The sequence below is a fragment of the Aquila chrysaetos genome (genome assembly GCF_900496995.4).
Source record: "Aquila chrysaetos chrysaetos chromosome W unlocalized genomic scaffold, bAquChr1.4 W_unloc_2, whole genome shotgun sequence".
NCBI classification, from domain to species: domain Eukaryota; kingdom Metazoa; phylum Chordata; class Aves; order Accipitriformes; family Accipitridae; genus Aquila; species Aquila chrysaetos.
In genome coordinates, this window is record NW_024470322.1 from 3,872,395 (window position 1) to 3,899,771 (window position 27,377).

At 45.3% G+C, this 27,377-nt stretch overlaps 1 protein-coding gene across 7 annotated transcripts in view; it reads left to right on the plus strand.

The window, feature by feature from the left end:
* The window catches only part of LOC121232943 (solute carrier family 12 member 2-like), a 118,065-nt gene that overhangs the window by 47,139 nt on the left and 43,549 nt on the right, over positions 1 to 27,377 (plus strand). For all 7 annotated transcript variants that reach the window (XM_041121459.1, XM_041121458.1, XM_041121453.1 and 4 more), the window contains 6 exons: positions 2,719 to 2,867; positions 15,609 to 15,716; positions 16,833 to 16,956; positions 18,034 to 18,135; positions 19,456 to 19,611; positions 20,744 to 20,843. In XM_041121459.1, coding sequence (XP_040977393.1) covers positions 2,719 to 2,867; positions 15,609 to 15,716; positions 16,833 to 16,956; positions 18,034 to 18,135; positions 19,456 to 19,611; positions 20,744 to 20,843 — 739 coding nt within the window. The remainder of the gene's footprint in view (positions 1 to 2,718; positions 2,868 to 15,608; positions 15,717 to 16,832; positions 16,957 to 18,033; positions 18,136 to 19,455; positions 19,612 to 20,743; positions 20,844 to 27,377) is intronic.

Here is a 27,377-nt window from a genome sequence, read left to right on the forward strand (position 1 = left end):
TGTGTCATCAGTCAAGCAAGCAGGGCAGAACACCAGCTCGGCTGAACAGGGAACTCCTCGTGGAACTCAGGCGGAAAGAGAAATTGTATGATCTCTGGAAGCGAGGTCAGGCTTCGCAGGAAGATTACAGAGCCGTGGTTCGTATATGCAGGGAAAAGACACGAAAGGCCAAAGCTCAACTAGAGCTGAAGCTGGCCAGTGTTGTGTCAGATAACAAGAAAGGCTTTTTTTAAGTATGTTAATAGCAAGAGGAGGTCTAAAGAAAACATTGGACCGATACTTGTTGAAGACGGTCATCTGACTAATAGGGATGAAGAAAAAGCAGAGGCATTCACTGCGTTTTTTTGCCTCAGTCTTTAATAATACTCATAGACCTTGGGCTGCCCGATCCCCTGAGTCAGAGGACCACAAGTGTGGGAACAGTGACCTTCATTTGTGGACACTGAAATTGTAAGGGACCAGCTGTATCAGCTCAATGTTCACAAGTCCATGGGGCCTGATGGGATTCATCCCAGAGTACTGAAGGAGCTAGCAGATGTTATGGCAGGACCCCTCTCGATCATCTACCAAAGGTCTTGGGAGTCTGGGGAGGTCCCTGCTGACTGGAAGCTAGCCAACGTTATTCCAATCCACAAGAAGGGCGTGAGGGAAGACCCAGGGAACTACAGACCTGTTAGTCGAACCTCAGTACCTGGAAAAATGATGGAGAAGATCATACTGGGTACTATTGAAAGGCATTTAAAGAATAATGCAAGCCTCAGGCACAGTCAGCATGGGTTCACAAAGGGAAAGTGCTGTTTAACTAATTTGATCTCCTTCTATGATGAGGTCACCTGCTTAGTGGACGGAGGGAAGGCGGTGGATGTAGTTTTTCTGGATTTTTAATAAGGCTTTTAGTAGTGTCCCCCACAGCACCCTTCTGGACAAGCTGTCCAACTGTGGAATGAGTGGGTTCACAGTGCACTGGGTGAAGAACTGGCTGAAGGGGAGGGCTCAAAGGGTTGTAGTGAATGGAGCTGCATCTGGCCGGCGACCAGTCACCAGCAGTGTTCCTCAGGACTCAATTCTAGGGCCAGTCCTGTTCAATATATTTATCAATGATCTGGATGCAGGATTTGAATGCACCATTAGCAAGTTTGCTGATGATACCAAACTGGGAGGTGCTGTTGACTCTCTTGAGGGACAAGAAGCCTTGCAGAGAGATCTAGATAGATTGGAGCATTGGGCTATGATTAATGGGATGAAATTTAACAAGTCCAAATGCCAGATCCTGCACCTAGGATGGAGTAATGCTGGGCACAAGTACAGATCGGGAGAGGAGTGGCTGGAGAGCAGCTCTGCAGAAAGGGATCTGGGGGTGCTGGTTGACAGCAGGCTCAATATGAGTCAGCAGTGTGCCCTGGCAGCCAGGAGGGTGAACCGCATTTTGGGGTGCATCAAACACAGTATAACCAGCCAGTCAAAAGTGGTGATGATCCTGCTGTATTCAGCATTGGTGCGGCCTCACTTTGAATACTGTGTGCATTTCTGGGCCCCACAATTTAAGAAGGATGTTAGGGTCCTTGAATGTGTCCAGAGGAGGGCAACAAAGCTGGTGAAAGGGCTGGAAGGCATGTCCTGTGAGGAGCGGCTAAGGATTCTGGGTTTGTCTAGTTTGGAGAAAAGGAGGCTGAGGGGCGACCTCAATGCTCTCTGCATCTTCCTGAGGAGGGGAAGTGGAGAGGGAGGTGCTGATCTCTTCTCCCTGGTATCCAGTGACAGGACGTGTGGGAATGGTTCAAAGCTGCGTCAGGGGAGGTTCAGACTTGACATTAGGAAGCATTTCTTTGTCGAGAGGGTGGTCAAAGACTGGAACAGGCTTCCTAGAGAGGTGGCCGATGCCCCAAGCCTGGCAGTGTTTGAGGCCTTTGGACAATGCCCTTAATACCATGCTTTAACTTTTTGTCAGCCCTGAATTGGTCAGGCAGTTGGACTAGATGATCGTTGTAGGTCCCTTCCAACTGAAATATTCTAGTCTAGTCTATCTTATTAGAGGGAAAGGTGGAAATTCCAGGAGAACTATTCATGAAATAATCTAGGAATGTTAACTTGCTTGTTTTACATCTGTCAGGCAAACCTTTTTGGTCACTATAACTGGAATTTTTTTTTACTGTGGAATCATCACACTTAATCTTCTAGGAAAATAAATAGTTAAAAATTATGTAAACCTGTCTATATACCTATGTTCGTATCACTACAAAACTGCACTACACTGGGAAAACTGCACCAAAAAAAATTTAAAAAAATCACCAAAACAAACATACACACACTAACAATCAAGTGATGGTGCTTAATACTAACTTCATATAAAGTGCTATGGGAAAGTCATGTTTCAAAGAAATAAAAGATTGAACTAAAAATGAGCTGTTAAACGTCTGCAGTTCAAGTGATTTATAGCTTTCCTCTGTGCTAGGATTTTTTCTGTTCTTATTTATTGGACTCTGGTTTCTCTAAATTTAGTCTCTTCTCAAACAAGAAAGCAGATAGTTTGCTTGTTTGTATTTCTTCTTCATGGTGAAGAAGTGCTTTAGACTGATACATTAAAAATGTAAATGCCTTATCTTAATGCTGCTCTGTGAGAATATGCTTACCTAAAAAGGGAATTAAGCTAGACATATGTCCTTCTTAAGTGCAGATTCAGTCTGTTAATGCTTATTCTTGTGATTGGGTCTGCTCTAGGTTCCTGTGTTGTTCGAGATGCTACAGGGAACATTAATAACACCATTATCACCGAGCTGACAAATTGTACTACTGCAGCTTGCAAATTAAACTATGATTTCTCATCCTGTCAGACAGGGTGTCAGTATGGGCTGATGAACAATTTCCAGGTATGAAATGTTCTCTTAAATTAGTTTAATGGGGTTTGTGCTTTTTTTGAAATGCATATTAACAACAATTAAAAAATTGGTTAAAAATGTCTAGCTCCATAAATACAAGGTTAATCTGGAATAGTTCAGTGGTACACTCAAGCTAATATGTATAACAGCAAGGTAACTATGTTTAAAACACAAACCAAAATGCCTTTAGGTATTTATATGCAGACAGTATCTTTACTCTTCTTCTGAGTAAGCTGCTTAGGTTAGTGGTAGTATTGCAGCTTGCTCTGTTTAGATAATTGAATGTCATCATTCACTGACATGGATAGATGTACTCATTAAATAGTGAGGCGTAGTAATTGTAGGAGGTATCTGTCAGTAACTTCTTTCTTGTTTTTGTTTTTTTTTTTAAACTTGAAATTTCTTAGGAAATGTATTGACTTTTAAAAAATGTTATATATTGGCCACAGTATCATCTTTAACGGTGAAGATTTTGTGAGATTTTTTTTATAAGAACCGATGTTATACTTAAAAAAGATTGAAGAGTAGTGAGTAGTATTTAATCACTCCTGTACACTTTGTGCTGCATTCAGTTCTTACAGCAAAGAATTTATTTGTATTTAATGCTTAGGCAGATGTGGTTTTGAATGCACTTGCTGGATAGAAAATGGATTATCCATAGTACAATTTACCTATGGAAAGCTTAGATGACGCTAAGAACTGTGGGTGAGAGGCTTAGAATTGCACTCAGTGGGATGTTAGGAGGCTTGCATAGGAAGACCATCTTTAGTTCCTGTTGCAGTTACTGCAAATGAAGTGTAGGTCCTTGCAGGCTTCAGAGATTCTTCTGTTCAGTGTCACAATGGCTGTGAGCTGGTAAAAGAGTAACTTCAGGAAATTGTTTGGGCTCTGTAGCCTGAGCTTGTATCTAATTCTAGTTAAGTTCCAACACTGGATAAAATAAATGCAGAATTTGGTCACATAACTATTTTGAAGTATATAAAATGTTTTTTTTTTATGAAACTGTCTGATTTTGGATCACAGTCAGAAGTAGCATGAAGCTAAATTCCAGAAACAGTGTACAAGTTCTACTAAAATACTCCTCTTGCAAAGGTTATAGGCTATAAAACACTGGAAAACAGTTGGGGGGGGGGTTGAATACAGTATTATCCATATTCATTATATTAAAAAAAACCCAAACCAACAAACAAAACCACAAAGAAAAAAAAACCCCTAAGATAATAGAGAAGCTACTGTTTGTTTTCATGCAGCTTTACTTTTCCTCTACAATGGCTAGACCAAATAACTGAAACTCTTGCTGGATATCAGCCCTTCATATCTGTGTGCACTTGCAAGGATGTAAAATTTCTCTGCTAGAGCTATCTGCATAAGTGGGCTTCTAGGTTTTGTGGTTATGCATTCTGGATTATGGTGTATAAGCTGAGTGCTCCTTTTAACACCATGGCATACTGGAATGGGGGGTGTGTGTGTGTGTGTGTGTGTGTGTGTGTGTCTCTGCAAAGTGTTATGGGGCTGTGTGTATGCGCTCCCTCCTGGGCATGCCTCCCACCCTTTCCTTGGCCCCTCCCCCCCCCCCTGTTTTGCTGGGCATGCCCCATCTCAATCTCCCTTTCTTTTCCTGGGTGTACCCCTCATTGGCCCATACTCTCGTTTCCATACTCTTTCTGGGTCTTGACTGGATCCACCTCCCTCTGGTCCTCACCCCCCCCAGGCTCTGCCCTCTTCTCACCCTTTTGGCTCCTGGACCCTTGCCTCGCAACCCCCGGTCCTTAGGCCTTGTCCTCTTGCCCTTGCCCTCACCATGTCCCTGGTGCCTCAGGCCCTGCCCTCAGCTCGTCCTCCTCTCCTTGGGCCTTGCCCTTGCCCGTGGCTCCTCAGGCCTCTCCCCACCCTCCTCAACTTAGACCTTGCCTATCCTCAGGCCACGCCCATCTTGCCTTGCCCACTGGCTTGCCTGTCTTGCCTCACTTTGGCCTCGCCTGTCTCACTTTGGCCTTGGGCCTCCCCCTGGGCCTTGCCTCAGGCCTTGCCTGCCGCCTCACCTGTCTCACCTTGGGCCTTGCTTTGGCTATGGGACTTGCCTTGCCCATCTCGCTTTGGCCTCGCCTGTCTCCTCTTGGGCCTTGCCTTGCCCATCTCGCCTCTCCTTGGGGCTCAGGCCTTGCCCATCTCGCTTTGGCCTCGCCCATCTCGCCCTCCTGGCCTTGGGCCTCCCCTCACCTGCCAGCTCACCAGTTTCCCCTTTGGCCTCGTGTCACAACCCGGGCTGGACAGACCAGGGAGTTGTGTTGAATTCAGAATTCCCTCGGGCTACATTAAGGTGAAATGACACCAAACGATCAGTTAAACATTTTATTCATGACAGAAGCAAACTGAACTTGGGAGGCATAACAGTAGGTGGCTGGGTTTCTCACAACAGGAACTGGCATGAAACAACCTCAGTAAACCGTGTAACCCGTGGTAACCATATACATCAATTCAAGGAGTAAGGAGATCCCTCCCATTGAGTCACGAGGTTCGGAGTGGACCCTCTTGCTTTCTAGACTCCTTCTCAGAGAAGAGCCTAGGGGTGGCTGGATCCACTCCTAGTCCCAGACTTGGTCAATGGTTTTATGTCTTAAAGGGATGAGGTGTAGGGATTATGAAAAAGGAGAGAGAAAGAGAGAGCGAGACAGAGAGAGAGAAAGATTTCACTGGTCCTGGGTCCAGCGTTGGTCCAGTCAGTCTAAAGGTCCGGTTCCGGTGGGCATGCGCACATGGGGCTTCAGTTTGTGTCCTTTTATCATCCTTGCCCCTCCTTTGGGTGGGCACTCGAACTCATTAGGCTAATTAGGTGTCATGCACGGTTTGTGCTTTCAGAACCTTCGGGAAATGGGTCGGTGGGCTTGGAGGTCGTTTGGGGAGTAACTTCTCCTTTCCTACAGACATGACCATTGTTTGATCTTTGGCCATGCATGGTGAGCTGCCCTGCTCAGCATATCAGAACAGCATATCAGAACACGGAGCTGTGTACCCTCTGCATGCCCTCCCTGTCCTGTTGCTGATGTCCTGTGCTGATCTGTGCTTATCCACTTCTTTTGACCTGTGGTTCCTTGCTATGCAGGGTTTGTTGTTATGCAGAATTCCTCATTAAGCAGAACTTGCCCCACCACAATGTTTGAGACATTAACTCTTTCAGTCTCTCACACCTTGCCCACCTCCCTTTGGCCTCAGGCCTTGCCTCACCTGTCTAGCATCTCCTTGGGCCTCCGGCCTTGCTGTCTAGCTTTGGCGTCCGGGCCTTGACTTGGGCCTCCCTGTGCCTGCTGCGCCCCTCTACTCATGCCTGGCCTCGTCCTCCTCTGCCTGGCCCTCACCTTGCCCTTCTGTTCTTGGTCCTTTGCCGCACCTCAGGCCTGGCATCTCCCTTGCCTTGCACTCACCTCACCCTCGCATCGCTGCCCACACCTCGCCACCCTCAGGCCGAGGTGTGCACTCACCTCGCCCTCGATGCCCTCGGGCAGAGGCTTGCTCTTAACTTGCCCCTTGCTTCACCCTTCCCTTACTGCCTTCTGACCGAGACTCACCCTCACCTTGCCACCCTTCAGGCGAAGGCTCCCCCTCACCTCGCCTTGCCACTCTTGGGCCGAGGCTCGCTTGTGCCTCCCCCTTGCCTTGCCGCCCTGGGGCTGACACTTGCCTTCACCTTGCAGCCCTTGGACTGAGGCTCACCCTCGCCCTCTCCTCTCCTCGCCCTCACCTCTCCTTGCCCTTGCCTCGCCCTCACCTTGCCGCCTTGGAGCCGAGGCTTGCCCTCGACATCCTTGGGCCGAGTCTCACTGTCATATCACCCTCACCGCCCTCAGGCAGAGGCTCACCCTCGCCTTGCCCTCACCTTTCCTTGCCCTCGCCTTGCCCTCACCTTGCCACCCTCAGGCTGAGGCTTGCCCTCAACACCCTCAGGCCGAGGCTCGCCCTCACCTCGCTGATGCCCTCACCTCAACAGAGGCTCGCGCTCGCCCTCGCCTTGCCACCCTTTGGGCTGAGGATCACCCTCACCTCACACTCGGGCCGAGGCTTGCCCTCGCCACACCTCACCCTTGCCTCACCCTCACCTTGTTGCCCTCAGGCCAAGCCTCACCCTCAACACCCTCTGGCAGAGACTTGCCCTCACCTCGTCTGTACCTTGGTGCCCTCAGGCAGAGATTTGCCATTGCATCGCCTGCACCTCACCCTCGCCTTGCCCTTGCCTCGCCGCCCTGGGTCGGAGGCTCACCCTCACCTTGCTGCCCTCGCCTTACCTTGTCGCCCTCGGGCCGAGGCTCGCCCACGCCTTGCCCTTGCCTCTCCCTCCCCTCACTGCCTTCTGACAGAGGCTCACCCATGCCTCGCTGCCCTCGTGCCTCACCTCGCCCGTGCCTTTCCATGCCCTGCCCTTGCGTTGCCCTCATCTATCCGTCCTCAGGCTGAGGCTCGCCCTTGCCTCTCCTTCAACTCACCACCCTCGGGCCAAGGCTTACCCTTGCCTTGCCCTTGCCTCTCCCTCACCTTTTCTTGCCTCACCCTCTCCTCGTTGCCCTCAGGCTGAGTCTTGCCCTCTCCCTGCCTCCCTCGAGCCGATGCTTGCCCTTGCCTTGCCTTGCCCTCTCCTTGCTGCCCTTGGGCCAAGGCTCGCCCTCGTCCTGCTGCCATCAGGCCTCGCCTCGTCCTCGCCTAGCCCTTGCCTCGCTGCCCTCGGGCCTTGTCTCACCCTTGCCTAGCCCTCGCCTTGCTGCACTTGGGCCTTGCCTTGCGGCACTCAGGCCTCGCCTTGCCCTCGCCTTGCCTTCGCCTCACCACCCTTGGGTTGAGGCTTGTCCTCGCCTCGCCCTTGCCATGCCACCCTCAGGCTGAGGCTCACCCTCGCCTCACCCACGCCTTGCCCTCACCTCGCTACCCTTGGGCCAAGGCTCACCCTTGTCTCACCGCCCTTAGGCCAGGTTTAGCCCGTGCCTTGCCCTTGCCTCGTTGCCCTCAGCACAATGCTTGCCTGTGCTTTCCCACCCTCAGGCTGAGGCTTGCCCAAGCTTCACCGCCCTTGGGCTGAGGCTCACCCTTGCCTCATCCTCGCCTTGCCGCCCTCGAGCCCAGGATCGCCTTCACCTCACCCTCGCCCTGCTGCCTTCGGGCCTTGCCTCGTCCTCGCCTCATCCTCGCCTCCACGCCCTTGGTCCGAGGCTCACCCTCACCTCGCCTTGCTGCTCTCAGACCGAGGCTCGCCCACGCCTCACCCTTGCCTCACCCTCCCCTCAACACCTTCTGGTTGAGGCTCGCCCGTGCCTCACCGCCCTTGGGCTGAGGCTTGCCCTCTCCTCACTGCCCTTGGGCTGAGGATCATCCTATCCTCACTCTCACCTCGCCGCCCTCGAGCCAAGGCTCACCCTCGCATTGCCATTGCCTCGCCCTACCCTCACTGCCTTCTGGCAGAGGCTTGCCCCCACCTTGCTGCTCTCAGGCCGAGACTCACCCACACCTCGCCCTTGCCTCACCCTCTCCTCACTGCCTTCTGGTTGATGCTTGCCCGTGCCTCGCTGCCCTTGGGCTAAGGCTTACCCTTGCCTCACCCTCGACACCCATGGACTGAGCCTTGCTCAATTCTTGCCTTGCCCGATTCTCACTGCTCTCAGGCCGAGGCTCGCCCTCACCTCAATGTCAACGCCCTCGGGCCGAGCCTCGCTGTTGCATTGCCCTCGACACCCTTGGGCAGAGGCTCGTCCTCGTCTTGTCCTCGCCTCGCTGCCCTCAGGCTGAGGCTCGCTCCTCGTTGCCCTTGGGCCGAGGCTCATCCTCACCTCATCCTTACCTCACTGTCCACGGGCCCAGGCTTGCCCTGGCCTCACCCTGGCCTTCCCTTGCCTTGCTCTCGCCTCCCCGCCCGCAGGTTGAGGCTCATGCTTGCCTCACCATCACCTCGCTGCCCTCGGGCCTCGCCTCGCCCTCGCCTTGCTGTCCTCGGGCCAAGGCTCGCCCTTGCCACCCTTGTCTCGCAGCCTTCGGCCAAGGTTAGCACATGCCTCACCCTTGCCTTGTTGCCCTCAGCATGCTACTTGCCTGCACTTTGCTGCCCTTGGGCCGAGGCTCATCCAAGCTTCACCACCCTCAGGCCGAGGCTCGCTCTCACTTCGCCACCCTTGGGATAAGGCTTGCCCTCACCTCGCTGCCCTCAGGCTGAGACTCACCCTCGTCTTGCCCTTGCCTCGCCATCTCCTTGCCCTGGCCCTGCCACCCTTGGGACAAGACTCGCCCTTGTCTCGCCCTAGCCCTGCTGCCCTTGGGCCGAGGCTCGCCCTCACCTCGCCACTATTGCCTTCCCTCGCCTCGCCCTCTCCTCGCTGCTATTGCCTTTCCTCACTTTGCCCTTGCCTTGCTGCCCATGGGCTGAGGCTCGCCCTCGCCTTGCCCTCGCTTCGCCCTCCCCACCCTCACCTCACCCTTGCTTTGCCACTCTCGGGCCGAGGCTCGCCCTCGCCTCGCCCTCGCCTCGCCCTCGCTTCGCCCTCTCCACCCTCACCTTGCCCTTGCTTTGCCACTCTCAGGCCGAGGCTCACCCTCGCCTCGCCCTCACCTCGCTGCCCTCAGGCCAAGGTTTGCTCTCACCTTGCCCTCATCTCCCTACCCTCTCCTCGCCTCTTTCTCTCCTCGCTGCGCATCCCTCTGGCCAAGACTCACCCTCACCTCGCCCTTGCCTCACCTGGCCCTCATCTTACCCCCAGCCCTTTGGGCCTGGTCTCACCTTGCCCCCTTCCTCCTCTCCGTTGCCCTTTCCATGCCCCTAGCTTAGCTCATATGCCCTCGCCTCACCCTAGCCTTGTCCCCAGGTCCTTGGGCCGTGCCTTGCTATTTCCTTGCCCCTGTGTCTCCCCGCCCCTCTTTCCTTGGCTCTCGCCTCACCCTCACCCCATACCCAGCTCCTTGGCCCTTGTCCTGCACTGTTTGGGCCTCACCTTTCCCCTGTTTTGTTGAGCCTCACCTCACTTTCCTTCTCCTTTCCTTGGCCCCTGCCTAGCTTGGGCCTTGCCCCAGTCTCCTTGGCCCTCAACTCACCTTCACCTTTTCCGCAGTTCCTTCACCCTCGCCTTGCACTCTTTGGGCCTTGCCTCACCCCCGGCTTCTTTGGCTTCGCCTCCCCCAGCTCCTTGCCCCTGGCACTTTGGGCCTTGCCATCACACCCTAAGCTCCTCGGGCCTCGCCTTGCCCCCAGCACACCCTAAGCTCCTCAGGCCTCAGCTCGCTCTGCCCTGGCTCCTTGGCTCTGGCACCTTGGCCATCATCTCACTCTCTTCTCCTTGGGCTTCTCCTTAGCGCTCCCCTAGCCTCCAGCTCATAGGCCCTTGCCTCACTCTTGCCTTTCCCCAGGTTCCTTCACCTTCATTGCACCCCTCCCCTGGCTCCTTGCCTTTCTTTTACCTCACCCTCACCCTGACCCTGGCTCCTTGGCCCTCACCCCACACTCTGTGGGCCTCACCCCCGGTGCCTCACCCCCAGCACCTCGCCCCCAGCTCCTTGGGCCTTGCCTTGCCCTGCTCACAGGTCCTTGGGCCTTGTCTCTACCTTGCCTTGTCCTTCTTTCCTTGAACCTTGCCTTGCCTTGCCTTGGCCTCACCCTCCTTTCCTGGGCCTTGCCTCACTCTCCTTTCTTGGGCTTCACCCTCCTTTCTTGGGCTTCACCCTCCTTTCTTGGGCCTTGCCTCGCCATCTTCTGCCTCACCTTGGCCTCCTTTCCTAGGCCTCACCCTCTCCTGCCTCACCTCATTCTCCTTTCCTGATCTTCACCTTCCTCTGCCTCATCTCACCCTCCTCTGCTTTGCTTTTTCCTCCTTTCTTAATCCTTTCCCTCATTTTCCTCTTCTTGTCCTCCTCTTCCCCTCCTCATCCTCCATTTCTGGGTTTTGCCTTACCCTCCTCTTTCCTGCATCACCCTCCTTCCCTGGGCCTTGCCCTCCTCGCCTCATCCTCCTTTCCTGGGTTTTGCCTCTGTCTTGCCCTCTTCTCATGTACCTTGACCTCCTCCTTTCCTGGGCCTTGCCCTTCCTTTCCTGGGCCTCTTTTCTTGGGCATGCCCCTTGTGGTGGTTTGACCCTTGCTGGACTCCAGGTGCCCACCAAAGCCGCTCTATCACTCCCCTCCTCAGCTGGACAGGGGAGACAAAATATAACGAAAGGCTCGTGGGTCGAGAAAAGGACAGGGAGAGATCACTCACCAATTACTCTCATGGGCAAAACAGATTCAACTTGGGGAAATTTATTTAATTTATTACCAATCAAAAGTCAGAGTAGGATAATGAGAAATAAAACCAAATCTTAAAAACACTTTCCCCCCACCCCTCCCTTCTTCACGGGCACAACTTCACTCCCAGCTTCTCTACCTCCTCCCACTGAGCGGTGCAGGGGGATGGGGAATGGGGGTTGTGCTCAGTTGTTCACATGTTATCTCTGCCACTCCCTACTCCTCACACTCTTCCCCTGCTCCAGCATGGGGTTGCTCCCATGGGAGACAGTCTTTCACAACCTTCTCCAGTGTGGGTCCTTCCCATGGGCTGCAGTTCTTCATGAACTGCTCCAGCATGGGTCCTTTCCATGGGGTGCAGTCCTTCAAGAATGGACTGCTCCAGAGTGGGTCCCCTGTGGGGTTACAAGTCCTGCCAGAAAACCTGCTCCAGCGTGGTCTTCTGATGGGGTCACAGCCTCCATCGGGGACATCCACCTGCTCCGGCATGGGGTCCTCCAGGGGCTGCAGGTGGATATCTGCTCCACCATTAACCTCCATGGGCTGCAGGGGAACAACCTGCCTCACCATGGTCTTCACCGCGGGCTGCAGGGGAATGTCTGCTCCGGCGCCTGGAGCACGTCCTCCCCCTCCTTCTTCACTGACCTTGGTGTCTGCAGAGTTGTTTCTCTTACATATTCTCACTCCTCTCTTCCAGCTGCAGTTTCTGTTGCACAGCAACTTTTTTCCCTTCTTAAATATGTTATCACAGAGGTGCTACCACCATCGCTGATTGGCTTGGTCTTGGCCAGCAGCGGGTCTGTCTTGGAGCCGGCTGGCACTGGGTCTATCGGACATAGGGGAAGCTTCTAGCAGCTTCTCACAGAAGCCACCCCTGTAGCCCCCCTGCTACCAAAACCTTGCCATGCAAACCCAATACATCAATGTTGGACTGAGCCATGTATTCATGCCCCCCCCATGCTGGTCTGGCTAACTTAGAGAGACATTCACACTCTTTTAATGAACCCAGGGAGAATCATTTACACCACCAGTTGATCCACTCAGCTGTTGATAGCTGTTTATCTAAAAAAAAGGCCATCCTCCGGTGCCCTTTGTGTTGAGATAAAGCCAGCTTTCTTCACAACAGCTGTGGTCCGTCACACCCTACATTATTCCCTGAGTTTCATGGGTACATCACCGTTGCCCATCTCCTTTGAGCCTTCTTCCATTGTAGGGGTTTACTGGTCAGTCACAACCTGGACTTTAGCAAAGCATTCGACACTGTTTCTGAACAATCAGTCACTGAAACCACCTCACCAGGGACATGGTAAAGTCCCCATCACTGGAGGTTTTCAAAATGCAATTGGACAGGGTGCTCGATAATCTCATCTAGGCTCCCTTTTCCATGAAAGCTTGGACCAGATGATCTTTCGAGGTCCCTTCCCACCTGGGCTGTTCTATGATTCTCTCTGTGGGTGTCTGTTCCTCTCTCTGGGTGTCTCCATGGAGGTGCCTTGCTCTCTGCTGGTGTGTTTTTGGGTGTCTCTCTCTGTGGATTCCTCTCTCTGTGGGTGTCATGCTGTGTGTGTGTGTGTGTGTGTGTCTGGGTGTCTCTTTCTGCCTGTGTGTGTGTCTCCAGGTGTCGCATTCTGGTGGTCACGGTCTGGTGCTGGGTGTCTCTCTGGTGGTGCCTTTCTCTCTGGCTGTGTGTGGGTGGTTGTTGGTCTCTCTCTGGCTGTGTGTGTGTGCGCGTGCCTCTCTGGCAGTGCCTCTCTCCAGCTGTGTGTCTATCTCTGGTGGTATTTCTCTCTGGCTCTGTGTGTATGTATTTGTGTGTCTCTGTCGGTTTGTCTCTAGCTGTGTGTGTTTTTGTGTCTCCATGTGTGTGTGTCACTGTCTTTGCAGGTGTCTATCTGGCTGTGTGTGTGTGTCTCGGTGTGTGTGGGTGTCGCTCTGTTAGTGTTTCTATATGTGTGTGTGTCTGGGTGTGGCTGTCAGTGTCTCTGTTGCTGTTGGTTTCTCTGTGTGTGTGTCTCTGGCAGTGTCTCTGGGTGTGTTTGTGGGTGGGTGGGTGTCTGGGTGTCTCTTTCTGTCTGGGTTACTCTCTCTGGGTGTCTGTCTCTCTTTCTGGGTGTCTGTGTGGTCAGGTGTCATTGAGGGGTGTGTGTATATCCGTGTGTCTGTCTGTCTCCCTGCCTCTGTCAGCCTCCATCTCTGCCTGCCTCTCTGCCTTAGCCCCCCCCCCTCTGCCTCTGCCTGTGTCTGTGCATTTCTCTGTCTCTGTCTTGCTGTCTATCTCTCTGGCTCACTGTGTCTCCCCTCCCACCTTTGGAAGAAGCTTCCTAATGTCTTTCTTTTACAGTGGTAACTTGAGTTGTAACTTACTAGCTTTTATAATGAACGAATGCTGTCTGCATACATCTTAGATTTTTCTCAAATTTATAAAATTAAAAAATGGATAGTATAAATAAATGGAGCAATGAACAGAACCCGGAAAGAGAATGTAACGTCTGAGTAGATTATAAGAACTAAATTGCAAGGAGTTAATGCAAATGTAGTATAGTATGGGCCTTGAAATATCTGTGTTTTAAATTGGATGGAAAGAAAAGCAAGGGGATAGATTTCTAAACAGATTCTGTCCATAAGAAGTCCTTCCTGATCAAGCCATTTTCACAGGAAACAAAATTTTCATACTGCTTCTACTAATGTTGTTCTATGTTTGTTTATTATGTTCTTAAAACATAGCTCTTTTCTGAAACATTTGTTGGTAGAGCATTTATACCCTTAATTTCTCTTCCAGAAATATATAAAATTGAGTCTGGCATTTACAACTGTGTCACTTTCTGTAGAGTGTAAATCTACCTTAATCCTGGACATAGAAGGAATAGCTTAATCTTGTGTAACCAAGTATGAAAGTATTCAAAGCACTGAGATAATATGAGGGGAAAGGTTAATGAAGTGTTAGTAGTATGAAAACATTCATGGTATCTTTAACTAATGAGTATGTCTGAGTTGCATGAATAAATGCCTGTCCTACCATAACCTTTTCTGGTGAAATTCAAATATATTCCAGGAAATCCTGTACTTCATTTCTTAAACTACTAACTATAACAGCTACTTCATCACTCTCATCTTATGCATCCACAGATCTTTCATTTCTTTTTAGCCAAGGAATGCCTTGAACTGACCAGTGAAACATAATGTAACCTAAAGATTCAGTTTCCTATCTGAGAGGCCCAGCAGTCTTTGACTGTCTGACCTGGAGAAAAATGCCAAATTTTGTCATTAGTTTAGCCCTAGGAATATGAATAGAATTTCCTCAACCATCTGTATATTGTTTCTGGGAGCATGCCCTACTTAATAAGATTGCTTGGAACAGCTGGATTTTACAATTTCAAGTGGCAGTAACTAGACACTTCTGCATTCTTCTTCTCCCTTTCCTTCAGTCCCCATTCTGCTATTCTAGAAGAAGTTGCTAGGATGAAAGAGGTATATATTCAGCACAAATGATTCAGAACCTCATTCTGACACTTATATTCTGCTTGAAAGGCAGGCATCATGCTGGGCTTGGTTCATTGACTGAAAACATCAGCTTCTCAAGTTGTTACCAAATTATTTAACACTGGCTGTCTTCAAACAGCCTAGGCTTTTTTTTCATAAAGAAAATTAATCTAAGTATTGAACTGTGACTGTTCTTAAATCCACAGTTCTGTGTCTTAATTCACTTGAAACATGCAAAGCTGGATGCAGCTATGGTAAGGGAGCAGAGCAGTATAATGGTAGAATAAGGTCTTCAGACAGAAGTTACTTTGTTTTTTTTTATTTTGGGGGTTTTGTCTTATCAACATTGTTCCTTTACACTAAGCCTACTGAGCATTTGTCACTTTGTTAGTCATCTAGTCTACCAAAAGTCACATATTATATTTCACTCACTGGAGTTACAAAGACATCCTAGGATGTGACCTTGGGGGCATAGAAAGCAAACTTATCCAGTCCTTGTGATTTTGAATGGGAAACAAATTTAATTTCCAGTGAAAGAGATGTTGAGAAACAGATCCATAGACAAGACAAACTTTCCCAAGATGTTCCCTGACTTCAGTGTTTTTGTCACTTGGGTTTCCTGAGACTATGTTATTCAGTGGTAGATTAGTCAAAATATGTAACAGCTTCCAATGCATTTTTCTTCCGTAACTTCTTTTCCAATCCTTTTATGAGCTTATGGAGACTAATGCCATAGATTCACGTGACTGGAGAATTACATGGTTGGGCTATGTATTGTGTGAAAAGCCACCTTCTCTTGTTCTGAAACTAGGATCTGCTTATCTCACCTGATTTGCCCCTTCGTTCTTGTATTGGAAGAGGCATTGATATGAATGCATGATATTCAAACAGCTTTTAACTGGAGGGTACACAGTATTTTATTTTTCTGTTTGTGTAGTTAATGTTTACATCCATCTGTATAGTATACTTTGTCATGTGCTTTTAAAAAAATTTATGTCTTGCTTTCAGGTGATGAGCATGGTATCAGGATTTGCACCATTAATTTCTGCAGGTATTTTTTCAGCCACCCTTTCTTCTGCATTAGCATCCTTTGTGAGTGCACCTAAGATTTTCCAAGTAAGTATGGAAGCAAAATCATAATCTTTTAAAGAATAATTCTAATTAAGTTTTGAATCATAATTTTGGAAGAGAACTCTGGTATATAGCGTGTTACTGTTCTTAAATAGAGCTAGAACATAGTTCATCCCAAATCTTGTGTTTTTGGTTAGTTTGTTAGAGGTAAGTTGTGGCATAACTAATGTTACAGGAGTCTACAAACTCCTTTAGATGGCTTTTGTTAGAACAGGGACCAAGGATCGTATTAGCTGAAATGGTGGTTACTTTTGTCCTATTGGCCATATGTCCCAGGACATTTATACGTAGTAGTCCATCTCTGCTGGTGTCCTTGTTTCTACTCTGAAGAGCAAGGAAAACATAGTCTCCAGATATTCAGATAATTGTTTTCTCTCAGCACTAAGAAATATTTAAATTTAGTGTCAATGGAACACATACAAAGATTACATATCAGATTAGTTCCTTTCTAGAAGTAATCATAGAAGGAAACCGCATTAAGTAAAACTTGTAGCTGTTGAATCTTAATCCTCAGATAATACGTTATGAAAATAACTCAATATGACTGTGTACCAGTTCTTGTATAAGTCACTTTACATTGATTTTGCTGGTGTTCCTGAAAGTATTTTGTTTTACCTTCTTTTTAACCCTTTAATTTCATTTTGTTTTATGAGTTCTCTTTCATTCAGTAAAACTTTAGTATCCTCTAACAATCTTCCCCAAAAGTTCAGTAAGGAGTCAAACATGGAAGGGGTTTTGTTGCAGAATATAAATGCAAGTACTGAAGCAGAGAATTAATTTTACATTGGGCAAACTTTCCAATTTTGGAGGAAACACTGTTTTGTCTCTAAAGAAAGATTCTTTGTTATTGTACGATGCCAGCAAAATACAGTAGTCAACCACTTGCAAAAAAGTGAAGCTTGTCCTTATAGGTAGAAAATACTGAAAGATAGAATGTAAGAAATGCAAAATGCAAAGACAATTGCAAATAGAACATGTTGGCTATAAACCTTCTTTTTGGAAGATAATGTATGTAGTGAAAGACCGCATTAGTAAGTATTAATAAGGATACATTTTTGAACAAAATGCATATTAACTTTTCAATTTTTTTTTTTTTTTTAGGCTTTGTGCAAGGACAACATTTATCCAGGATTTCTGATGTTTGCTAAAGGCTATGGGAAGAACAATGAACCGCTGAGAGGATATCTTCTAACATTCTTAATTGCTCTTGGATTCATATTAATTGGTTAGTTTTAAATTATAATAAATTTCAATATCCTTTTGTCCTTATGAAGCATACTATTCTATCTCATAAGTTGATAACAATGTCCTTTGAGGTTTAATGCTCAGTTTGATTTTAAGCCTGCATTCTAAATCCGTTTAGTTTGAGGACTCTTTTCTCCTGTCTTCTACATATAACTCTAGAATTAGAATAAATCTGAACTGTAACAATACTGCATTTTACTTAATCATCTCAGATATCTGGTCTTAGATACTGTCAATCAATGAAAATATAGCTTTAGCTTGATGTAGAGAGATGTTATACAACGTAAATGTGAAAGTTTATTTCAGATTTTTAATAATTATAAACATAACTTTGGTAAATGGCAAACTTACATGAACAGGACTTTCAAAAGTATGGTGTTCTGTTAAGCTATGAACAATAGAGATGACAGCTGATGTCACTGTTGCCAAAGGCTAGTCTAGATAGGAATACAGGTCTTTTGAATAGATGGCAAACTAATTGTGCTACGTTCACCCATGTGTCCTTATGCTAGTGCTATTAAACTTCTTTTTCCTATTTGCTCATTCATCCTTCCCCTATCTCTGTTTAAGGTAGGTATAGCCATGCTGTCTCTACTGTCTCTTAATCTTATTAGTCTCTTATTCTGTGCTGTTTGAGAATTGAGACTTTAGCTAGTTAGAGACATACTGTGTATATATTAATGCTCTGTCCACTGCTTCTGAGGTTCTTCAGAACTCAGTACATTGCTGCACTGTTTGATCAAGCCACACAGGGAAAGAAATCTCCTGAATGAATTATTTTGAGAAAGTATGTAGCACTTCAAAACAGTTGATAGCATGGAAAAAACATTTATTTTTTAAAACTAAAAGTTACACTTCCTGTCTATTAGAAGGTAACTCACAGTCAGTAAATAAGAGGCTATTAAGTTAATAGCTCTGTTGAACAGAAAGGACAAACTACTACTCTGTAGAGAGCATCATAAAATAAGGTTGTTTGTAGCAGATTTTTTACTCTGGAATCTATAAAGCCATTTGATAATATATTTCATAACAGCTTGCTTTGTTTTTGATTTTATAGCTGAACTGAACATCATTGCTCCAATTATCTCTAATTTCTTCTTGGCTTCATATGCCTTGATTAACTTCTCCGTATTCCACGCTTCTCTAGCAAAATCTCCAGGTAGGAACCATATTTTTGGGGTGAAAGTTTAATCTGCAATTTCTAGATGCAGAAACACATTTTATAAGGTAGTAAGTTAAATGTCTAGTTTAATTTATTTATTAAATGTCTATTTGATTTTCATTGTGCATCTGAATTGCAAGCTTAATATGGTGTATGCTTGGGTCTTCTGAAATTTTGAGGACTAAGTAAGTGATCCATGCCCAGTAAAGCTTGGGAGCTACTGATTTTGGTCATATTTGCTGAGAGAACACAAGATAATTCAGTGTTTATTCAGAAACTCTCAAATGGATCTCTGATGATATCTGCCACTGTCGTATCTCCTTTCTGTGATTAAATTCCTTTAAGGACTATCACTTGAAGAATGCTTTCTTGCTAATTCAGTATCTGGAGTTCAAGACCCACCCTTTTCTCTTCTTTGGATTTATCTCTTAATATGTTTACTCTTCCAGTGCAGAAGAAACTGGAATTGCAAGGTAGTATTGCCATATTTTTATAGCCTTTGTTTGGTGTGGGAGGCTAGTTAGAATAAAGGAAGAAGCCAAATGACAATACTTATAGAACCAATGGATCTCATGCTCAGTCCTCTATTGGTTCATGATGAAATAATGTCACTAAAAGGTTCTTATCTACTGAACTGATAGATATCATTATTTTTTTCAGAGCATTTGCATAACTCAGTGTCTACATAACAGGTGTATATGTCTAATACAGTCGTTAATCTTGTGTATGTTGGGGGGGGTCTTGGGGTTGTGTATTTACCTGATCTTGGATAAACTTGTGACAAACAAGGGTGTAAAACGGTGGCAATCCAGTACTTCGACATATTTGCATTCTGCTAGGATACGTCTGTCCTTTTTCTTTTAATGTGAAAATTTCTAGTCATGTGGAAATGTTAAAAATACACACCTAGAACCAGTTAGTATGTGATAGAGACACTTGATAATTCCTGTTATACTACCTTCAAAAGCAAAAATCAACTGTGTAATGCAAGCTGTTGCCAAAGGTTCTAGTAGCCTGTTTTAATAGATATACTGGCACAAGCATTTTCAAACTCTCTTTGAGGCACATTTTTAGAGATGGAAATGTTTCTAATTTTGCCCTCTATTTAAAAAAGATGCAAATTAATATCAAATGTGTTGGAAAATTGAAAGCGTAAAAGTGTCATAGTCCTTATTTTGTACATTACTGAAACCGATGCACATTATTATGAAATGTGATGTAGAGCACTGAGGAAGAAAGATGAACAGCTCTTACCTTCCCTTGGAGCAGTGATTAAATTGTCTTCCCCTTTTCCCTCCCCTATCCTATTTTGAGTAGGTTGGCGTCCTGCTTTCAAATACTACAATATGTGGATTTCTCTTGTTGGAGCTATTCTGTGCTGCATTGTAATGTTTGTCATTAATTGGTGGGCAGCACTTCTAACATATGTCATAGTCCTTGGACTCTATATTTATGTCACTTACAAGAAACCAGGTATGTATAGGGATTTCTTCTGGTTTTAGTGTGGGGAAAAGGGGGGTAGAGGAAGGAAAAGGTCATGTTGTTTAGAGAAAAATGAGAACTTAATTCTATTTGGATGGCTAGTTCAAAATTCTGTTTCAGACTTTCCAGTTGTAATGAAATAGAATTATGCCTGTATATTCATTGCTGTTGTCTTCCCTCCCACCCAAGTATATCAAGATCCATCCAAATCCAACATGTTTGCCCTTAGACATAAACATTTGAATGAAAGTTAGAGGGAAAGGTGCATATGAGAAGAGCTTGGGTTGCAGTGTTGAAGGCACCAGAAAAGCATGTTTTGACAGGAAATTAAAGGGGATGCTCCTGTACTCTTCTGAATTGGAAAAGGGATTTGTGTAGTGTTTGTGGTTTTTTTTCAATAAATCATTCCTGTAGCTATGAATAACAATTTATACACTTTCTTCCTTCCCTTTAAGAACACTATATGATTATAAGTGCAACATGGAGCAGGATTGAGCCAAAAAGTGTTCCTGAAGTTGACAATAAGGAAAAAGCAAAATCCTATGCTGTGAAGATTATAAAGTACTTAAATGATAAATTAATTGTAATTAGCAAAATTAGAACATATATGGGAACAACTAGAGAGGATACTAAGAGCTTTCATTTCCTCATAAAAATAATATTCTAAAAGGAACTGCATAATCTAGTCTGTCCTCTTTATTGCATCAAAAGTTATTCATTGAAAGTATTTGACTTAGTTTAGACAATGCTTTGCAAGGTTACTTTTTGCTTTGCTGTGATGTAGAATAACTAAACATCTTTTTTCCTAAATGTTAATTTTTTTAACTGAAGTTGACAGTGTTTGCAATGTTGGAAACAACTCGGTTCCTTCTCTTTTTCCTCTTGTTTTCCTCTCCTTTTCTTCTCTTTTTCTTCTCTTTTTCCTCCTTTTTCTTCTTTATTATAAAATATCAAACTGTAACTTCTATTGGACATCTTCTACAGGAATGTTATCTTTAAATAGAATTGCCTATTTAGTTGTAGGGTCTTTTAGCCAGTTGGTGTTCAACATTCATTTTGTGATCATGTAGTCTTATGTTGAACTGCTTTAAATAAAATATTGAAACTTCAAATCTTCCCACAGATGTGAATTGGGGATCCTCAACACAAGCTTTGACTTACTTGAATGCACTACAGCATTCTATTCGTCTCTCAGGAGTGGAAGATCATGTGAAAAACTTCAGGTAACAGTTAATGATATTATTAAGGACATCGGAAATGACTTCTGCTATGTAGCCAGTAGGGTAGGGTTGTGATGTTTCCTATCGTGGTTTCCATTAAATTGCCTGTTCACCTCCTATGGGTTGTAATAACTTTGAATCGCACTATCTTAGCCTCTGGGCATATCTACATTAGCATTTTATTTCTGATCAGGAGTGCACTTCAGAAGCAAGTCTGTTGATGATGCCTGTTTACTGCACTTCAGTTTGTATCATGGACTGGTGGTCTTGGGGCATGTAAATTGGATTCCTTTTTGATGAAACTGAATTGGAAGATGTGCTCCAAACTGCTAATGGGCATTTAGTCGATGTGATCAGGCTAAAACTGATCTAACAGAAAATCCCTGAAATATGTATAATACATATGTTGTGTCCTCAACACTAGCTGATTCACGTCAGGGGTATTCTTCTGTTGCACTGCAGTAATGACAAACAGGTTACACTAGCATTCTTTACACAACTGAAAGAGAGAACTGATTTTTTTCATTAGCCAGCATGGCTGCCCAAGAAGTGTTCCATTGAAGTAGGTAATTGCCTATCCTATAGTATGTATGCTGCTTTTATGGAATGAGCTATTCTAGAAGAAAGGTGCTTCAAAAAAATTTAACAGCAGGTGTTGATTACTTAAACCTTCCTCTAAATAGATAGACTCATAGATTGAACAGGACTTCAGCAGGTGATCTTGTCTAACCATCCACTCAATTGGCTTAGTGCAGAGACATCTGCAAAGTTAGATTCAACTTTGTTAGATCAGGTTGTTCAGGACTACATCCAATCAAGTTTTGAGTATTTCCAAGGATGGAGATTTTGCAGCTTCTCTGGGCAATCTTTCTGTCACGACCTGGGCTGGACAGACCAGGGAGTAGTGTTGAATTCGGAATTCCCTCGGGCTAAATTAAGGTGAAATGACACCAAACAATCAGTTAAACATTTTATTCATGACAGAAGCAAACTGAACTGGGGAGGAATAACAGTAGGTGGTGGGGTTTCTCACAACAGGAATTGGCATGAGACTACCTCAGTAAACTGTGTAACCCATGGTAACCATACACATCAATTCAGGGAATAAGGAGAGCCCTCCCGTTGAGTCACGAGGTTCAGAGCAGACCCCCTTGCTTTCCAGACTCCTTCTCAGAGAAGGGCCTAGGGGCGGCTGGATCCACTCTTAGTCCCAGACTTGGTCAATGGTTTTATGTCTTAAAGGGATGAGATGTAGGGATTATGGAAAAGGAAAGAGAAAGAGAGAGCAAGATGGAGAGAGAAAAGGGAGAGAGAAAGATTTCACCGGTCCTGGGTCCAGCATTGGTTCAGTCAGCCGAGGGGTCCAGTTCTGGTGGGCTTGTGCACATGTGGGGCTTCAGTTTGTGTCCTTTTATCATCTTTGGCCCTCCTTTGGGCGGGCACTCGAACTCATTAGGCTAATTAGGTGTCATGATCAGTTTGTGAGCCTTTGGGCTTGGGGGTTGTTTGGGGAGTAACTTCCCCTTCCCTGCATGGTGATCTTTGGCCATGCATGGTGAGCTGCCCTGCTCAGCATATCAGAACAGGGAGCTGTGCACCCTCCAGCACTCCCTCCCTGTCCTGTTGCTGATGGGTGCTGATCGGCTTCTTTTGACCTGTGGTTCCTTGCTGGGCAGGGTTCGTTGTTATGCAGAATTCCTCATTAAGCAGAACTTGCCCCACCACAATGTTTGAGACATTAACTCTTTTGGTCTCTCACACTTTCCCAGTGTTAGACCACCCTCTTTTTTTTTTTCTTAATGTTCCACTGTCCTATGTTATATCTTCAGTTGCCCCTTGTCTTTTTTTTCTGTGCACCTCCAGAAAGAGTCTGGCTTCATCTTATCTATAGCCTCCTATTAGATAATTGAAGACAACACTGAGATTCCCTCACTCGCCTTCTTTTCTTAAGACTGAATTAATTTAGTTGTCGCCCTTCCTTTGTACATCATGTGCTCTAGCCTCCACATCTTGGTGACCCTTTGTTGTTGACTCATCACTTTTCAAATTGGGCAGTTACCTCCTACATGCTGCCCATGCCCAGCATAGGGTTAATACTATTGACTCTTAGGAGCAAACCTCTATCATCCCTTGCATCTACAACTCTAAAATGTCTTATTCTGTCATAGTTATGCTCAGTGTGTTAGCAAGTGAATCTAGCTACTAAAATCTTCTGTTGTTTACAAAAGGGAATTTGCCTACTTAGAGCATAATTTAAGGAGTGAATTTGAGGAGAGATTCTTGATATAGGTGCCATTTGCTGCCGATGTTAACTCCAGAATCCAGAACCTGGCAGTGATGGATTATTTTTCAAAGAAAAGATTAATAATGTTGCCTGTCATTTGGGGAAAATACACAAGTTCTGCCCCCTAGCCTCTCTTGGAGGTGACTAAAATTTTTTTTAAAAAGTATAGGATAGGTACTCACAATGTCTGTGTTGCGTAGATACACACAGCTGAAATAAGATGTCAGCCAATTATGATAGGTATCAGCACAACCTCAATGAATATTAGATTAAAACTATAAATTACCAATGTATTAATGAGTGATACCGAAAAGCCGGTTGAAGAAACTCTCTAAGACTCGTTTTGGAGTTTTAGAAAGCAGGCATTCTTTATTGCAGCGCTGGATGCATGGGGGATAGTTCCACCTAGCGTGCATGCCACAGCTTCAGCACAAACAGGTTATATGGAGTAACTAATTGCATATTAATCAGATTAGTATACATATACATAAAAATGATTGTAACTGATTATCATAGTACTGCCTACATCCGATCATGCGCAATGAAGAATTCATTTGAGTCGAAGGGCTGCTTTTACGACCACCGACCCATTTGAAGTTCTTGTTGGCTGTCCTTGAAGTCTTTGTTCTTGTCCTTGTTCTTTGATCTTGAAGCTTAACGCAGTTTCAATCACATGTGGTCAGTTTCAACATTGTTCTCATCTAGCGTACAGGAACATCTAGTCATAAGAGCCAAGAACTGCCAAACTTGTGAGTAACTGCCTCTACTAGTTAATTGCTTGGCTATACTTTTGTCTATTGTTTCAATCATAGTGTTAGTATAAGATTTCTAATAATTATTTACCAAATCTCACTTTTACAGTCACCTAGCAGCAAACCAGTTTCCACGGCTGGTGCAAAATATTAAAACCATCAGAATATTTAGACATACCATACAGAATGTATGGACATATGCTATCAATTCCCCCCTTTCTGTTGGAGGCTACTAATTCTTTTAGTAGTCTCACTTGAACAAAGATTATGTCACAGCTCATTATAGATAGCTAAAAGTGACACAGATTATAACAATGATGATAACTACTTCTCTTGCTTTGTTGGTGCGACAAGGGAAAGCCTCAGGCCACCCAGTAAAGGTATCAACTCGAACTAGGATATATCAATATCCTTCTTTTCGAGGCAATTCTGTAAAATCAATTTGCCAATACTCTCCTGGAGAATTTCCTTGCTTAGTAATTCCAAAAAAGATTTTATTATTGGTTTTGGGATTATCACATATACAAATTTCACATCTACTTTTAATTGTTCGAATAATTTTTATCATATCTCTACTCAAAATACACTTTTGTCATATCTCTACTCAAAATACACTTTTGTAAATGTTTAACAAGGTTTTCTGTTCCCCAATGTACTTTGTTATGTTCAGCTTGGGCAATTTCTCTCATTATTGTGGGTGGGACTATTATTTGACCTGTCGGTGTTACAGCCCATCCTGTTTCATTTTTATTAGCCTGCAATTTAATAATTAATTCTTCATCTTTTTCATTATAATTTGGAGCTTCTTTAGGCAAGTTTACACTTTTCTCTGGAACTAGTGCTAGGATGCCTTTTTCTGCAGCCTCTTTAGCAGCTTTATCAGCCAATCGGTTACCTGTTTCAGGAACAGTCTTACCTGACTGATGTGCTTTACAGTGCATTATCGCAATGCTGCTGGGCTAACAATTTCAGTATTTGTTCTGCATGCTGAATGGTGGTTCCTTGTGCAGATAACAGTCCTCTTTCTTTCCATATCGCTCCATGTGCATGTACTACTCCAAAAGTATACTTTGAGTCTGTCCAAATGTTGACTCGCTTTCCTTGACTTAGTTCCAGCGCTCGAGTAAGAGCTATCAATTCAGCCTTTTGGGCAGATACATTTGAAGGAAAAGCTCACAATTCAATTACCTTCTCAGTAGTGGTTACCGCATATCCTGATAAACGTTTTCCTTCACGGATGAAACTGCTTCCGTTGGTATACGGTTCCCAATCTGTTTCTTCCACTGGTGCATCTCGGAGATCTGGTCGGCTGGAGTAGACTTCTTCAATTGTCTGCAGGCAGTCATGTTCTAATTCTCCTTCAACTTGATCAGTTGTTAAAAAACACAGCAGGGTTAACGATAGTAGTAGTTTTTAAGTAAACATCATCTTGCTCCAGCAACACCACTTGGTATTTCAGCATTCTACTAGGGGATAACCAATGCCTCCCTTTCTGTTCGAGCACAGTAATTATCATATGGGGAACATACACAGTAATTCTTTGTCCTAAGGTGAACTTGCGAGCTTCTTGGATCAGTAGCACAGTTGCAGCGACGGCTCTCAGACAACCAGGCCATCCCAGACTCACATTGTCTAATTGCTTCGAGAAGTAGGCCACAGCTCACCGACTTGGTCCCAGATATTGGGCCAGGACACCCAGAGCTATACCTTTTCTTTCATGAGTAAAGAGTTCAAAGGTCTTTGTGAGATCTGGCAGGCCTAGGGCTGGCACCTCCATTAGAGCCTGGTTTAGTTCTTTGAAAGCAGCTTTCCCGGCATCAGTCCAATCTATAAATCCATTGTTTGAGGTTTTGAGCTGCTCGTATAAAGGTCGGACCAGCAAGCCATAATTTGCAATCCACAGGCGACACCACCCAACCATTCCCAGAAATGCTCGCAATTCTTTTAGAATCTTAGGTTCAGGGAGACGACAAATTGCCTCCTTTCTCTCAGTTCCTAATCGTCTCTGTCCTTTCAGGATTTCAAAACCCAAATAAGTTACTCCTCTCTGGGTTATTTGGGCTTTTTCTTTTGACACTCGATATCCACTGATTCCCAAAAAGTTCAAAAGGCTAATAGTTAACTTTGTGGGTTGTTCTTCTGTCTCAGCTGCAATTAACAGATCATCCACATATTGCAATAAGATTCCTCGATTATTGTCTTTCTTCCAAATCTCTAATTCTTGTGCCAATTGATTTCCAGAAATGGTAGGGCTGTTCTTAAAGCCTTGAGGCAAGACTGTCCATGTATATTGTGTTTTTCTCCCAGTCTCAGGATTTTCCCATTCAAAAGCAAAAAGCTCTTGACTATTGGGATCCAAGGGAATACAGAAAAAGGCATCCTTTAAGTTTAACACTGTGAACCATTCTTGTTTCTCGGTTAGGGTTGTTAACAAAGTATAAGGATTTGCTACTACCGGAAGAATATCTTGTACTATTTGATTTATTGCTCTGAGGTCTTGAACTAATCTGTAATCTTTACCATTACAGTAATGTAATCAACCATTAGCCTTCTTAACAGGCAGGATTGGGGTGTTATATTTGGATTCACATTCTATTAACAATTTGTACTTTAGAAATTTTTGTATTATCAGTACTAACCCTTTCTGACTTTCCAGTTTTAGGGGGTACTGTTTAATTCTTACTGGACTCGATCCTGGCTTTAAATCAATCCTCACAGGCTCTGCTCTTTTGGATTTACCAGGAACTTCCCCAGCCCAGACGATTAGAATTACAGCATTATTTACTTCAACTGGTATGATCTTCTGCCTTCGGTAATCGTCCTGTAACAACAAAGCCACTGCTTCGATATGTTTAGTTTCTGGAATTAAAATTTTAATCTCTCCATTTAAAAATTTAATTTCTGCCTCCAATTTCTCAAGTAGGTCTCTCCCTAACAGGGGTTTAGGAGAATTTGGCAAATACAGAAACTGATGAGTGACCCATTGCTTTCCTAATTTCATCGTCAAAGGCTTAAAGAAAGGTCTAGTCTCTCGTTCACCTGTCACACCAACACCACTAATTTCCTCAGAACTTAACTCCCCCTCTAAGGTATTTAAAACTGAAGAGGTGGCTCCAGTGTCAACTAAAATTCAATTTTCTGTTCTCCCAGGTTAGCTGTAACCAGAGCTTCTGCTGGGAGACTCCCCTCCGGTCCCCGTCAGATACTTTCACTCAACTTTCCCAAGAAAGGGGGAACTTGCTGAGGTTGCGCAGTCGGAATTGGGATCAGTTGTGACCCTGTAGGTCTCAAAGGGGCATTCCCCTTTCCAGTGTCCTTCTTGTTTACAGTATGCACACTGATTCGGTCCCAGGGGCTGATTTAATCCCACTGGTGAGCCCAATCCAGTTCGTCTCCCTCGTCCCATTCCTCGACTGCATCCCCTTCCTTGGAGGGTAACTCCTCTGCCTCATCCCATGCCAGCTCCTACTTCTAAAGCAGCCACTAACCTTGCATTCATTT